This window comes from Rana temporaria, chromosome 9, assembly GCF_905171775.1.
Source record: "Rana temporaria chromosome 9, aRanTem1.1, whole genome shotgun sequence".
In the NCBI taxonomy this organism is placed as follows: Eukaryota; Metazoa; Chordata; class Amphibia; order Anura; family Ranidae; genus Rana; species Rana temporaria.
The window spans coordinates 36,596,905-36,611,259 of record NC_053497.1 but is presented as its reverse complement, the minus strand read 5'-3'; the positions used below and the strand labels follow the sequence as shown (position 1 = coordinate 36,611,259).

At 45.2% G+C, this 14,355-nt stretch overlaps 1 protein-coding gene across 1 annotated transcript; it reads right to left on the bottom strand.

The window, feature by feature from the left end:
• Positions 1-5,367: 5,367 nt before the first annotated feature.
• Positions 5,368-14,354, bottom strand: SNRPA (small nuclear ribonucleoprotein polypeptide A). The gene is made up of 7 exons (XM_040323175.1): positions 14,247-14,354; positions 11,770-11,875; positions 9,582-9,754; positions 8,096-8,266; positions 7,833-8,012; positions 7,285-7,373; positions 5,368-5,790 (listed from the first exon to the last, which is right to left on the bottom strand). The coding sequence occupies exons 2-7, from the start codon at positions 11,840-11,842 to the stop codon at positions 5,631-5,633; spliced, it is 846 nt and encodes a 281-aa protein (XP_040179109.1). The 5' UTR covers positions 11,843-11,875; positions 14,247-14,354; the 3' UTR covers positions 5,368-5,630.
• Between the last annotated feature and the right edge of the window lies 1 nt (position 14,355).

Below are 14,355 nucleotides of genomic sequence, written 5' to 3'. Positions count from 1 at the left end.
GAAGTCACTGGACATTTTTATATCATGTTTACCATGACTAAAAAGTGTGGGGCCGAGGATCAGCTACACTTAGAAGGAGCTCCTACCGGAGCCTAGAGCCCATGTTCAGCAATCACGCCACCGTCCCAGCATGCAGGAAGCTTTTGTGATCTCTTCGCACAGACAACTACTGCAGCTGCTCGGGCTTGTGACATCTTTGCTTTCTGACACAGCCCGCCGAGGTAGGGGGCGGGGCCGGCGCGCAGGCTACAAGCAGCGTTGCTGAAGGATTCATTTCTCGTGCTGCTGGAGACTGGCAGCCTGCTACTGGGCTAATGTATTCATATTATCTGTGATGGGTGCCTCGGCTCTCTAGTGATTGTACATAGTACTCAACTCATGTGGGAGCTCACAGGTGTCATCCAATGGGCAGTGCTGGAGGGAACAGTGTGTACATGTCAGAGCACGCCCCTCTCCTGTATACACACTCATATACATACTTCTGTATACACACACACACATTGTATATATATCTGCATCCCCCACCAATGGCCAGCTCCATCCATCCACCCCCCTCTACAAAGCATCTCCCACCCACGGCCAGCTCCATCCATCCACCCCCCCTCTACAAAGCATCTCCCACCCACGGCCAGCTCCATCCATCCACCCCCTCTACAAAGCATCTCCCACCCACGGCCAGCTCCATCCATCCACCCCCCCTCTACAAAGCATCTCCCACCCACGGCCAGCTCCATCCATCCACCCCCTCTACAATGCATCCTCCACCCACGGCCAGCTCCATCCATCCATCCCCCTCCACAATGCATCCTCCACCCACGGCTAGCTCCATCCATCCACCCCCCTACAACGCATCACCCACGGCTCAGCTACCACCCGGAGCCAACCAGTTAAAAGTTGTTACAAAACTAAAATATTTGGGGGTTTGGATTACGAATGACATCAAGAAGTATGTGGACAAAAATATAGCTCCTCTACTCCTCAAGATGAGGGGAGAAAAAAAAAAGTGACATCTGGAACCGCCTCCCCCTGTCTGTATAGCTGGGCGGTGTAACTTAATAAAAATGATATGGCTACCTCAGATACTATACCTGTTCCATAACTCACCGGTCTGGATAGGCCAGACATGGTTTAAGAGAATAGAATCACTTTTTAGGGAGCGAATGTGGAAGGGGGGACAAGCCAGGATTAGTTTGCAGACCATGCAACTGCCAATAAAAGAGGGGGGTATGGCAGTTCCACACCTGAGAATATGTTTCTTGGCATCCCAGCTACAACACCTAGTGGGGTGTGGAACCCAAATTCTAGCAGTAGATTAATGGTAGCAGGGGCTCCTCATGATAAACTGGTAGAGGCCGACTCTTTTATCTATACTGACCAATTTTATGGTTGGGGATCTAAAGTATGGCAGACATCGAAGGGTATATCGGGGTAATAGAGTTTGCCCCCTGTTTGGGATAATAAGAACTTATCAGAAGTAACGGGCATAAAGAAATCCCTAGAATGGGAGAGGCAGGGAATCAATCGGAAAATCCATTTGTATGAAGGTAACCTCATGAAAACGTTCTCAGATTTGAGCTACGAATTCAATATATCCAATAAGACGTTTTATAAATACTTGCAGATCAGGCATGCCATCCAAGCACATTTCAGATCACAAATGATTGAATGGATTCAGATCCCCTCCCTTCTAAAAATAATCCAGACTAACATATCCAAAGGCCTAATTTCAGAGATGTATAATAAATTGGTGGCTAGAGCAATAAATAAAACAAGAATCTCTAAGAGTCGAGAAGGCTGGGAGAGAGATCTGGGGACAGTAACCTTGGAACAATGGAATAAGATTCTAGAAAGAGGAGCACTGGTTTCAATTGCTCCAGCACAGCGATTGTCTCATTTGTTCCTAATACATCGAGTCTATCTACCACACTCCTTAAAAAAAAAAAAAAAATTAAACTTGGGTGGAGACAGAGCGACGAATGTCCTAGATGTAAGGCGACAGGTGATTTTATACATATGATCTGGAAATGTCCCAAGTTATTTGAATACTGGATGGAGATTATTGACAGGGTAAACAAAATCTTTGGGACTTCACTAGAACCAGTGGCTATAACCTGTCTCCTAGGGAGTATGGAGGATCATAGAGTTCCAGCAGGTACCTTGGAAGGTGTATTAAGGTGCCTATTCCAAGCACGAAAGCTAATTGCACAGAAGTGGCAGGCACATAGTCCCCCATCAGTGGAAAATTGGGTGGAAACTATTAATGCAATGATCTGGAGTGAGAGTGACTTTTATTAGACAAGGCAACTATAAAAAGTTTGAGACGATGCGTGTGTAGGGGGGGGGGGGACGACTGGTTAGGGGCAATGGGATACCCATTTTAAGGGGTTACAATCCTCCCGCCTTAGGTTTTCCCACTGGGACACCACAATCCATTAACAAGGGCGTTTTGAAGTTCCCCCCTTTTCTTCTTTTCCTTTTCGTCTCTGGCCTTGCTAATCTGACTCCTCTATACTTTCTAGCAAATATATATATATATTCCTCTTGCCTTAATTGGAGCACAGGCACTCTCACATGATAATTTACCTAAGAAGAGCTAGATATGCCGAAGTTTACACCAAGCAACAATGACTGCGGGGGGAGGGGTTTAGCTTAGGGTGGGCTAGGGTAAATTAAAGTGGAGGTTTACCCCAAAAACTAAATTAACATTAGATTGAGGCTCATTTTGTCTAGGGGAAATCGGGTGTTTTTTTTTTTAAATCGAAGCAGTACTTACCGTTTTAGAGATAGGTCTTCTCTGCCGCTTCCGGGTATGGGCTGCGGGACTGGGCGTTCCTATTTGATTGACAGGCTTCCGACGGTCGCATACAGCGCATCACGATTTTCCAAAAGTAGCCGAACGTCGGTGCGCAGGCGCCGTATAGAGCCGCACCGACGTTCGGCTTCTTTCGGCTACTTGTGACGCAATGTATGCGACCGTCGGAAGGCTGTCAATCAAATAGGAACGCCCAGTCCCGAAGACCATACCTGGAAGCGGCAGGGAAGAGCCATCTCTAAAAAAAAACACCCGATTCCCCTTCACTAAATGAGCCTCAATCTAAAGTTAAAAATTGTTTTTCATGTGAACTCCCGCTTTAATGATGGCACGCTTATAACACACTGTATGAATTTGAATATTTCATAATTCCTTTGTATATTATGACAGACAGATCACCCGTCTAATCCTGGGATGGGCGATCTATCAATCAAAGTGCCCGGACAAGGGGAGGGGCTGTATATGGCGGTGGGGAACACAGCTATTGAATTGAAAGCTGTTATGGTCCCCGCTCTTTGAACAACCAGGCGGCGGCTCCTCTCCTTGCCCCTCTGCTCCCAGGCAGCCCTCAAAATGTATTCACAAAATGTGAGCGTAAATTTTGAGGGCTGATAATTATACATACCGTATTTATCGGGGTATAGCGCGCACCCCTAAAGTAGACCCGCAATTCCTGTAAAAAAAACATTTTAGTACTTACAGTTTTGGTGTCTTGCGCGGCGGCCTCGTCGGGTCCGTCTGGGGCTTCAGATGTCCTCTTCGTCTGTCTGCGGCTTCGGGTGTCCCTCCCGCTCGATCCCCTCGCCGAGTTTGAACACTGCACCGGCATATACCGAGCGCAGTACACTCGTGTATAGTCAGGCAGGCTCGGCTACTCTCGCGCTCACATTCTGTACGTCCAGGACGTGAGCGCGAGAGGAGCCGAGCCTGCCCGACTATACACGAGCGTACTGCGCTCGGTATATGCCGGAGCAGTGTTCAAACTCTGCGCGGGTATCGGTGTATATCGCACACCCACGATTTTGCCCTGGGCAAAAAAGTGCGCGGTATACGCCGATAAATACGAATATATAAAAATTATATATATATATATATATATATATATATATATATATATATATATATATATATATATATATATATATATATATATATATATATATATATATATATATATATATATATATATATATATATATATATATTACACATACATACACCTTTTCTTTCATTGTACCCCAGCCCATATTACCACTGAACCAGTTCAGGTAATGTATACACATATTTACCTTGTATTACATACCGATTTACATTTATGCTGCTATGGCAGTACTGTTATGCATTATGTTACAGTTGATATTCTCTATGGCACAGGTGTCAAACACAAGGCCCTGGGCCGAATCCGGCCCTCCAGGCCAGTTCATGTGGCCCTCGCACCTCTCCTCTGATCCTCCTCAAGACCCTTACTTTCTTCTTTCAAGCAATGCATCCAGCTTCTTCCCAGCAGCAGCATAAGAAAAGGGAAGGGAGAGTGGGGGGGACTCAACTTCTGATGGTGGGGTGGCTCTTGACATCTAATGTAAGGGGGATGCACTAGACATCTAATCTTACAGATACAACTGACCCTTTTAAGGGCAATCGTAATGCTGATGCGGCCCACGATGAAATTGAGTTCGACACCCCTGCTCTATGGATATTGTGAGATCCTTGGTGACCCAAATCCTAGCCATGCCTACAACACTACGTGTAATGATACGGTTTTACACTGCATCCCCTGACCAGCTTGGCAATTTGGTATGTATGACAATAAACTGATACTGTATTTACTTGTGTCATTTGACTGGCTAATCTCATTTAAAGACACAGGGCGACTGTTCCTGTGCCAGCAATGGGGCGTGACTTGTCATGCAATTTTGACCTGTCAAGTGTGAACCAGGGCTTAAGGCACATTTTGAACACGAGGCAGCCCCTTCCACCATCTAAAAAGCAACTTGCTTTTTGGAAGCGATTTGGACAGACGATGGTCATTGCCTCGCCACCCATTTTAATCCTAAAAAGGCTGAACCAGAATGTGCATTGCACGCAATACCATAGACAAATGGGTCACATAATGCCTCAGGGGGTTTTAAAGATAAGTTCACCTTTTTAAAATAAAAACCATGCATCATTTCTAATGAGAACTGCATGTCCTTTAGTTGGGTGGAGGTGGCTTTAAAACCATGGCTCAGCATGCTGAGCAACGCCAGAACGGCTCGGATGATGGTAAGCTTACTGGAGGAGGAACAGGAAGTGAGAAATTCAGACAAAAAATAAATAAAGTGTAAGTGAACCAACAATGCACTAGCTTAAAAGGAACTTATTTAGGGGGGGGGGGCTTTACAACCCCCCCCCCTTTAGGCAGCAGTAAATGGAGTCCTAAACAGATGTTTGTTTGGTTGGCAAGTCTCCAATTGTGTGCTAGGGGGTCTCAAACCCTTTGTTTGAGCCACATCAGCCCTCGCATTTCTCGAATTCTCCCCTCCTCCCCAAATGTACAATAATCAAGGCAGAAACACAAGTAGAAAATGCTTTATTCACAAGCTCCAGGTACAATGTCTGCCAAGCAGACTCTGGGTGCAATGCTTTAAAAAAGTCCATAAAAAAATAAAATAAATGAATCCATACTCACCAACATGGTACGCTGGATGAGAGGTCACAGACAAAAAAATAAAACAAAAATTGCCTGAATAGTTGGCTTCAGTTGTTTGCACAAGCCAACCAGTTTCATGAAAACCCAGAACACAATCTAAAGCTTGAGATCTTCCCGTCCTCCAGCAGGCTACTTTTTGGCAAATGAAATCTTCATTGAATTGCTCTGTGTGATTTTGAATCCCTGTAGAGATTCTCGAGCAGCTCCAGCTTGAACTTCATTCTCAAACTCCACAAACGCGATATCGTGCCGTCCGGGAACTAAACGGACTTCCTTGAAGCCAGGGAACCTGAAAAGAAGAAAAGGCTGAAGTCAGTCTCAAAATCTCATGTTTTATGAAGCGTATTCAACTTGGACAACTACAAACAGGAGGTAATATATTTGGATTAAAGCAAGCCGACCATTGCATTCTACCCAACAGCCCAGTAGCAGGTACACAATAGAAAGATTTTTTTAACACAAACACCCCCCTTTAACATCCAATAGCAAAAGACAAAAGTTATGTTTACAGCCCAATGCCCACAGAGGTACAGGCTTTGTCTGCCTCGCACAAGTAGAGCGGACCAGCCATCCACCTGTTCAGCAAGGATCAGCTGACAGATTCCCCACCGAGCAGGCTCCAGCAGAGCCCACCCCATGTGTAAGGGGCCCAGAAACCGATTGGGTCATTTTACAATCCACTTTCAACTGGGACTGGGACAAAAACATGGGAATCAATCTCCCCTTCACTGAGAAGCCTTCACTGGCTACCAGTGAAAGACAATCACTTTCAAAGCACTCTAACGCATAAATGTATTTGGGGAAATGCCCCCCCAATACCTATGCGACAAAATAAAAGCCTACAACCCCAATCGCGCTCTGCGATCCTCCAACCAAAATGTACTCCAAATCCCCAAAACCAGATACAAGTCCAAAGGAGAAAGAAGATTTGCTGTCCAATGCCCTCGACTTTGAAACACTTTGCCAACCTCCATTTGTTTGGAGGAGAACCACTTGGCCTTTGGGAGAAAGATCAAAACCCACCTCTTCTGAGCTCAAGGGAGAAGTGCTCAAACAAGCGCCCAGAGGCGATTCAGTTCGCATGTGTAGCGCTATATAAATTTTTCACTCACTAACTCTACAAGGCATTGCAAATAAAAACAGAAAAAGGCAATATCGCATGGGCCATTTAGAAAGTTGTGAATTGGAACTCTAGATACAGATGTCACCAGCCGGAGGGGGGTAGGAGGACCACTGCAGGGCCTTTGATGTGAGGCAAGTAATTCATGATGAGCTAGTAGGCTACTAGCTCATTATGCCTTTGTCTTGCAGGTGTTTTTTTAAACAGGGTTTACAACCACTTTAAGGCCAACAAATGTTAACATGTTAAAACACTAATGAGCATTTCTCCTCATGAATTGGTAATACCCAAGTGAACAGTGGGCTGTAGTTGCACGTTCTTTGTGGTGGGAATGTGTGAGCAGCAGATCAGAGGGCACTACATTTGGAATGCTGCAGGACTGTGGATTGGAGGGGGGGGGCAGCATTTTGGGGAACAGTGTTGATGGATTGGGAAGCAGTATTGTACAGTAGAGGTGGTAAATGAAACACAAGACATGGAGGGTGCTGACTAGAGGGCAGTGAATGAGGAGGGACAATCAAGGTGGCAGGTATACGAGAAGCTCAGGGGGAAAAAGTTTGTGGACTGGATAACAGTCAGTTGGGTGCAGTTGAGGTTACAAGTGCTATCTTTCACATCTGGGAGGGTTTCTATTAACAGAACTCAGGAGTTTACAATACTTACTGGTTGAAGAGCATAGAAAGCATCAACTCGTTTGTCTCTTCTGGGAGGTTGGTCAAGAACAGAATGTGGTTTGGTGGGTTTTCCGATATCTGTGGAAGATGGATTTAGAGGTATTAGCCTTTTTTTAAAGCTGCAGCTGAAAGTTACAATTCCCACATCACAAGTAAAACTGCTCCATCGTAAAAAAACACCCACAACGTATAAAAGTGTTTTTGGCACGCTACCTTGGAACATCCAAAATAAGACAGTCACTGGCAGATGGAAAGCATGCAGATAACCATATTTGCATGGACGTATGCATCATAAAAGTCACTTGTGAGCCAGCTCACAGGGCAGTTAAGGGGCCCAGCAGCAGGCCACAAATTCTGATACATTTTCCCTTTGTGTCTCCCTGAGACAACATACTGCTTCATACAACACATTCTCACACAAGGGATGGAGCTGGTACAAAAGGGCATCAAACATTCAGCTATGTCTACATACCACAACTTCCAAAACATTGCTTTTAGGCGATTGATGGGATTTCTCCAATTAGGATTAGCACTTACCGGCTGCATTGGTGCCATCTGTCCTGGCATCATTTGACCATGAGGCATGCCACCAGGTGGGATCTGTCCAGGATTCATTCCTGGTGGTGGCATCATTCCAGGATGGTGCATGTATGGTGTCTGTCCAGGCATGTGCATCATACGAGGTGCCTGGTTCATTCCAGGAATGTTTGCCATACCCTAAAATCAGAACAGAGAACATTTATAAGCGATTGCCACTTTGTAGCCTGGCATAGACTACGTAATTTACTAGTCACACTTACTGGTATCTGCCCTGGCATGCCTTGAACAGGTGCCCCTGGAATGGCTTTTTTAACAGCAGGAACTTCTGGTACCTTTCCTTTCCTCTTCTCCTGTCTCTTGCGGTCTCTCTCCACAAAAGTGCCTTTCATTTTAGCGATTATGTCAGAGTCAGACTTTGAATACTGTATTCTCTATGGTTAGATACAAAAAATAAAGTGATCAGAAGATACACATGCTAGTTTCACGCCAATCCAAGCTCATGCTGCCTTGTAACCATGTAAAAATTATAGGGTTCTTATGTCCGATACTGCGATCTAAGAAACAATAAAATTGCCCAACATGTCTATTAGTACAACTGATTAGAGGATCCGGTTAACTGCTTGCCAACCGCCCACCGTAGTTTTACGGCGGCAGGTCGGCTGCGCAAAATCACCTAGGGAACATAATTAACCCCTTCTTGCCCCCTAGTGTTAACCCCTTCCCTGCCAGTGACATTTTTACAGTAATAAATGCATTTTTATAGCACCGATCGCTATAAAAATGCCAATGGTCCCAAAAATGTGTCAAAAGTGTCCGCCATAAGGTCGCAGTACCAATATATATAAAAAAAAAAAAGGCCATAAAACTATTTTATTTTGTAGACGATATAAAACTTTTACGCAAATTATATATATAAACTTTGTAATTAAGATCATAAATTTGTCAGCCATTATTGGCGCCTTTAACGCAAAAAAAAAAAACACATCCTTTAAATTCTATGTATGTCTTCACAGTGGTTCGTTGTACTTCCATTGTGGAATGCTTGTTGGGGGGGGGGGGGGGGGGGGGGGGGGTGGGGGAAAGCACACCTCCCCAGTGAAAAAACGCAGTAAAAACACTTCAATGCACCCGTGTTACTTTTGCCACCTTTTTCCTCTTATCGCCAAAATGCAGATACCCTATTCAGCTGCCTAAATTTCAATGAAATCGCAAAATGCCAAATTCTTCATTCAATTACACAAATATTTGCTTCGTGTTTAACATATATTACAATATATAGAAATGGAAAGGCATTCCCCAAAACTTTTGGTCCATTAGGTCCCATTCACACCTAGTATAGCAGGAACCCACATTCCCACGCTATACATAGGGCAGCTTATTCACGTGAATGAGTTGCCCTATGCACGACTAAGAAGCTTCAGAACCTAATCAGGCATAGAGCATCCTGCGTTCTCAATGTGCGTTTGATGCTGAGAAACTGTTTGGGGGTACCATAAATTAATGGCAACTCAAGCATGACAGGTATGAAGTAAATTTTTCACATGCTTGCAAAAACGCTCATTCCTGCGTGTTTGGCACAGTCACAACTAGGCCAAGTTAATACATTTAAGTAATTGGGAACCCAGTTATATCAGAGCGGTATGGCCTCAGTTACACTTTGACCAAAAAGAAGACCAACCCTATCGCCAACATGCCAATTTGTCACACAGAAGCCACATAACAGGAAAATAAATACAAAATACTAACCATTGGCTTATCATAAAAAGGGAATCCTTGCATTGACCTCAGGGCATTGGTTCCGCTGCTTACTTCTTTAAAGATCACAAAAGCCTGTCCTCTCATCTTCAAGTTGCGGGACACCAGGATGTCAAGAATCTGACCAAACTGGGAGAAGATGGCGTACAGAGACTTCTTCAGCTCTAATGAAAAAAAAAATGATATATAGTAATACCAACATATGATCAGCAATTAGATTTTGTTGCATCTGTCACCAAACTAAAGATGGCCATAGAGGGTTCGAAATTCATCTGGTTTGGTAGGGACTGGACGAATTTCGATCTACATGCGGCCTTTCCTCGTTTGACAGAAGTCGATTGTTAGATTGACTTATGTCACATGGGCTTGTTGGAAAATGTCTCCCCATCAGATGGCTACAGCTGACAATCAGTAGAAGAAATCACGTCACAGGTCCCAAAAGACTGGGGCCTGCACTGGAGCTCCCCTTTAAAGTTTCCCAAATAATCTGTACCTATAAATAATACCACTCCCACCACCCTTGTGCCCTTCAATCCAGAGAGATCAACAGCTTTAGTTCTGTACAGGAACACTTTTGGGAGTATTGATCTCCTGGTCCAAGCAGGATGAAACAGCAAGTTCTACAGAGCAGTGGTCACCAACCCTGTCCTCGGGGGCCCACCAACAGGCCAGGTTTTATGCATTACCTTGCAGACTAGAATACTGCAATCACCTGTGATGTATTTCAGTTATCTTGCAAACCTGGCCTGTTAGTGGGTCCTGAGGACAGGGTTGGTGACCACTGCTAGAGGACATGGGACAAACGTTGGTTCCTGCAGCAGATTTCATCTACAGATGTCTGTTTGGCAGCAGGAGAGGCGAGTATGCCATTGCTTCAACGGTACAGCATTTTTTCAAAAATTTGATTGGCAACAAGGTCACTTTAACCTCCCTGGCGGCATCATTATGTCAGGTTTTTGATGCTGAAAGCGGTACCATTATTTTGCATGGGAATTTGGCGTTTTATATTGTAGGCCTGTAATTCTTAGGAATAACTCACTTAAATCTGTCCAAAACAGAGTCTAGTAGACATCCCGGGTATGAAAGTTTGAAACACAAAATCATAAATAATATAACAAATAATGTAATTATAATAAAAATTATTCAATAATGTAATCAAAAACACTGAAATTTGCTTAGTTGCAGATTTGTCGCAGTCATTACTTTCAGTGTCTGAAGACGAATTTCCCCACCAATCACTTTCGCTCAATTCTGCAAGTAAATTCCAATTTATTATCGCTGTTTTTTAGTTGGTCTAAAACCACTTGACATAAAGGGACACTTTGTGGTTGCTATGGATAATCTCCAGTTTCCAGGCAGAAAAAAACAAAACAGTCTATTATATAAAAGTGCATGCAGGGCACTTGACAGACCACTAAGGACAAAGGGGATGTGTAATTATTTTGTACAGTACTGTAATCTTACAGTATACTGTATGTATTGCGTTTTGACTTCTTTGAATTTGGCGCCGATCTCCACCCCCCGTGCGTCGCAACATCGCAGGGAACGGAGCTCGGCGGCACTCGGGCACTGTGTGAATCGAGCGGAGGAGACAGCTGGCTCACACAGCGGGGAGACATGGTAAGTAACTACGCCTGGATACTGCAATGCGTCCCCGAGTCTGGCTCAGGAATACCGCTAATGGTACTGAAATTTCACCCCGAGCCTGACCCGGGAATACCGCCAGGCAGGTTAAATGATCAGTGCATCCAGAAGTGACTGTTCGGTTTTTAGTAGATGCCGGAGAGAAGCCACCTAACCATTTCATGGATTCTGTTGACTAGACATCTACATTTCAGTTTCTGTAGACTCGGCACAGCCACTCAGAGAAGTCTTTTTCTCTGTTGCAATCACCATAATGAGATAAAATTAAGTATCCAATAGCAGGAAAGGAATTCCCGAATCTCCAAAGCCAAGCAGAAGAGTTCAGATGGATAGCAGGGAAACGCGAACATTGCCTAGCAGGGAAACGCGAACATTGCCTAGCAGGGAAACGCGAACATTGCCTAGCAGGGAAACGCGAACATTGGAGTAGCCAAATGACTTGACCTAGAACTGAACTTTCAGGTCAGCCAACACAATAAAAGGAAATTTTTAGCAAGAGAACCATTTACCAAAACACTGAGCTACAAAGGCTTACCATCCTTCTTTATCTTTTCATTGAGATTGTTGATGTAGATTGTGTTGTTTGGTCTGCTCTCCTGGACAGCCATTTTTCACTAGTCTAGAGGAAGACAAATAGATATCTAATGGAAAAAAATAAAAATAAAATACATTAGACATTGTATGTTGCTTCAAGCTTTACCAGTAACTATGCATACAACTCCATACCTGGAATTCAGCTTTAGGATAAATTGGCACATTTTTTGTAAAGATTTCTGTAATACAATTAACACATTTTTCTGCTATTCTTCCTGGACGCTTGCGGGGCGTGTTTAGTAAACTGAAGGGCAGGTTTTTGCATCAGAAAAATATGTTTTGCAGCACTGGGCATAATTTAAAAATCTGCCACCACTTTAGCAGCACTGCCCATCATTTAATAATCCAGCATCATGTAAAAATCCGCCCCTCACCGACATGAACGTGCCTCAACAGCGCGCTGTGTTTTCGACAAGTGGCCGCTATTGTGCGCAGGCGCCGCCTTGCCGACACAACAGCTGACCATAAACTCAGCTGTTAAGCGCATGCGCATATCGAGCCCCATCATGTAAAAATCCGCCCCTCACCCGACATGGACGTGCCTCTGCAGCGCACAGTGTTATCGACAAGTAGCCACTATTGTGCGCAGGCTTGCCGACACAACAGCTGACTGTAAACCGAGCCGTTGTGATGCGCAGTTCGAGCCAGGCACTTCTTGATAGAAAACGGGAGTATACACGCTTGCTGTTATTGTGTCCAAACAGCAAGTCGTCAAAATCTTCCATTACTGATGGTTTACAGCAGGGGTCTCCAAACTTTCTTAGCAAAGGGCCAGTTCACTGTCTTTCAGACTTTAGGGGGGCCGGACTGTGCCCAGTGGGAGAAAGCAACGCCCCATCTTTGGTATTACGGGGAGAAATAGCTGGTGTCAGTGGGAGGAATACAGTAGTGCCCTATTGTTGGTGTCAGTGAAAGGAATTACGCCCATTGTTGGTGTCAGTGGGAGGATCTAGGCCCCATTGTTGACATCAGTGGGAAGAGCATCAAGGGCCAGATACTATAAGCAAAGGGCCGCATCTGGCCCCCAGGCCACAGTTTGGAGACTACTGGTTTACAGTAACAGGAAGTGACTTGATTGGAGAGTATTGATGACTTGGCCATTTTGACAGAGCCCTGGCACAGCCTCTCAGTGTGCCGCTTCCACCCCCTCTATAGCCCAGCATTGGGGGGGGGGTTGCGGAGTGACAGCCACCAGCTCTCTGCTCAGTGAGCAGCGTTGTTTGATCGCTCAGTTCTCAGTGTTAGAGGTCCCGGGGGACCAATATTGCATCCAGCAAGGGAAGTATGATCCTGGAAAACAAACCCCCATACTTTTTTTTAAAATGGCTTATTTTTGAGAAGAGTGTGGGATGATCTCTCCGAAATAGCATATACGCCATTTAAGGCCCATTCACACCAGAAACTGTTTCATGCGTATTCAGGCTTGGTTCACACCCATACATTCAGTGCAGCCTATTCACTTGAATTGGTTGCTGTAGCTTCAACGTGAGGTGCTTTTTCCACCATGCAATTTCCTGCACCCGCAAACACACTGGGGGGGGGGGGGGCATTCAGAATGAACGACAGCCCCACACATCTGTAAAAGAGCAGCACGTTTTGGCTGCAGGAATTGGTGCGATCAGAACCGCCTGCACAACTGCGATTCTAGACTTACATGCAGCTGATGAAGGTTTCCCCATTTAGTTTTCTCCTGGAGATCACTTCTTTGTGTCTTTTGTGTGCACTGTGGAGGAGCCTGCCCCCTGCACACGCCATTGCGAGGAGCCTGCCCTGCACACACATTGTGAGGAGCCTGCCCGCATTGTGAGGAGCCTGCCCTGCACACACACCATTGCGAGGAGCCTGCCCTGCACACGCCATTGCGAGGAGCCCTGCACGCATTGTGGAGGAGCCCTGCACGCATTGTGGAGGAGCCCTGCACGCATTGTGGAGGAGCCCTGCACGCATTGTGGAGGAGCCCTGCACGCATTGTGGAGGAGCCCTGCACGCATTGTGGAGGAGCCCTGCACGCATTGTGGAGGAGCCCTGCACGCATTGTGGAGGAGCCCTGCACGCATTGCGAGGAGCCTATGTTCCGTCACAGTGCAGGAAAATGAAGCTTGCTGTACTTGTCATGGTGAGAGCTCTGCCCATAGGAGAGAGAGCCTGGAATGTGGACCGTATACGTACTGGGAATGCAGCGAAAATTCGTATCCTAATACATGCGGTATGAATGGGCCTTACACTAAGGAGAGGACAGCAGACGTGTCAGAGGAACATATAAAACACCTAATTATATATATATATATATATATATATATATATATATATACATACATACATATACACACACATAGAAGAGAGCATTACACTTCATATATATACATACACAGGAGAGAGCATTACACCTCATATATACATACAAACAAAACTCCTTACCAGAGGGGACAATGGCGGACTCCGGGCGGAAGGATACGACGCGTGTTCGGCTCACAAAACCTCCTTCAATAATCCAGGCCGCGGCCGTCAATCTCGCGATACTCCGCCG

Bases quoted from the DNA above. Each gene is read 5' to 3' on its own strand.
- SNRPA (XM_040323175.1), bottom strand. From the start codon at position 11,842: ATGGCTGTCCAGGAGAGCAGACCAAACAACACAATCTACATCAACAAT. The intron at 9,755-11,769 runs GTAAGCCTTTGT...TTTTTTCATTAG, and splicing joins TGAAAAGATAAAGAAGGATG to AGCTGAAGAAGTCTCTGTAC. The intron at 5,791-7,284 runs GTAAGTATTGTA...TCTTCTTTTCAG, and splicing joins CTTTCTATGCTCTTCAACCA to GTTCCCTGGCTTCAAGGAAG.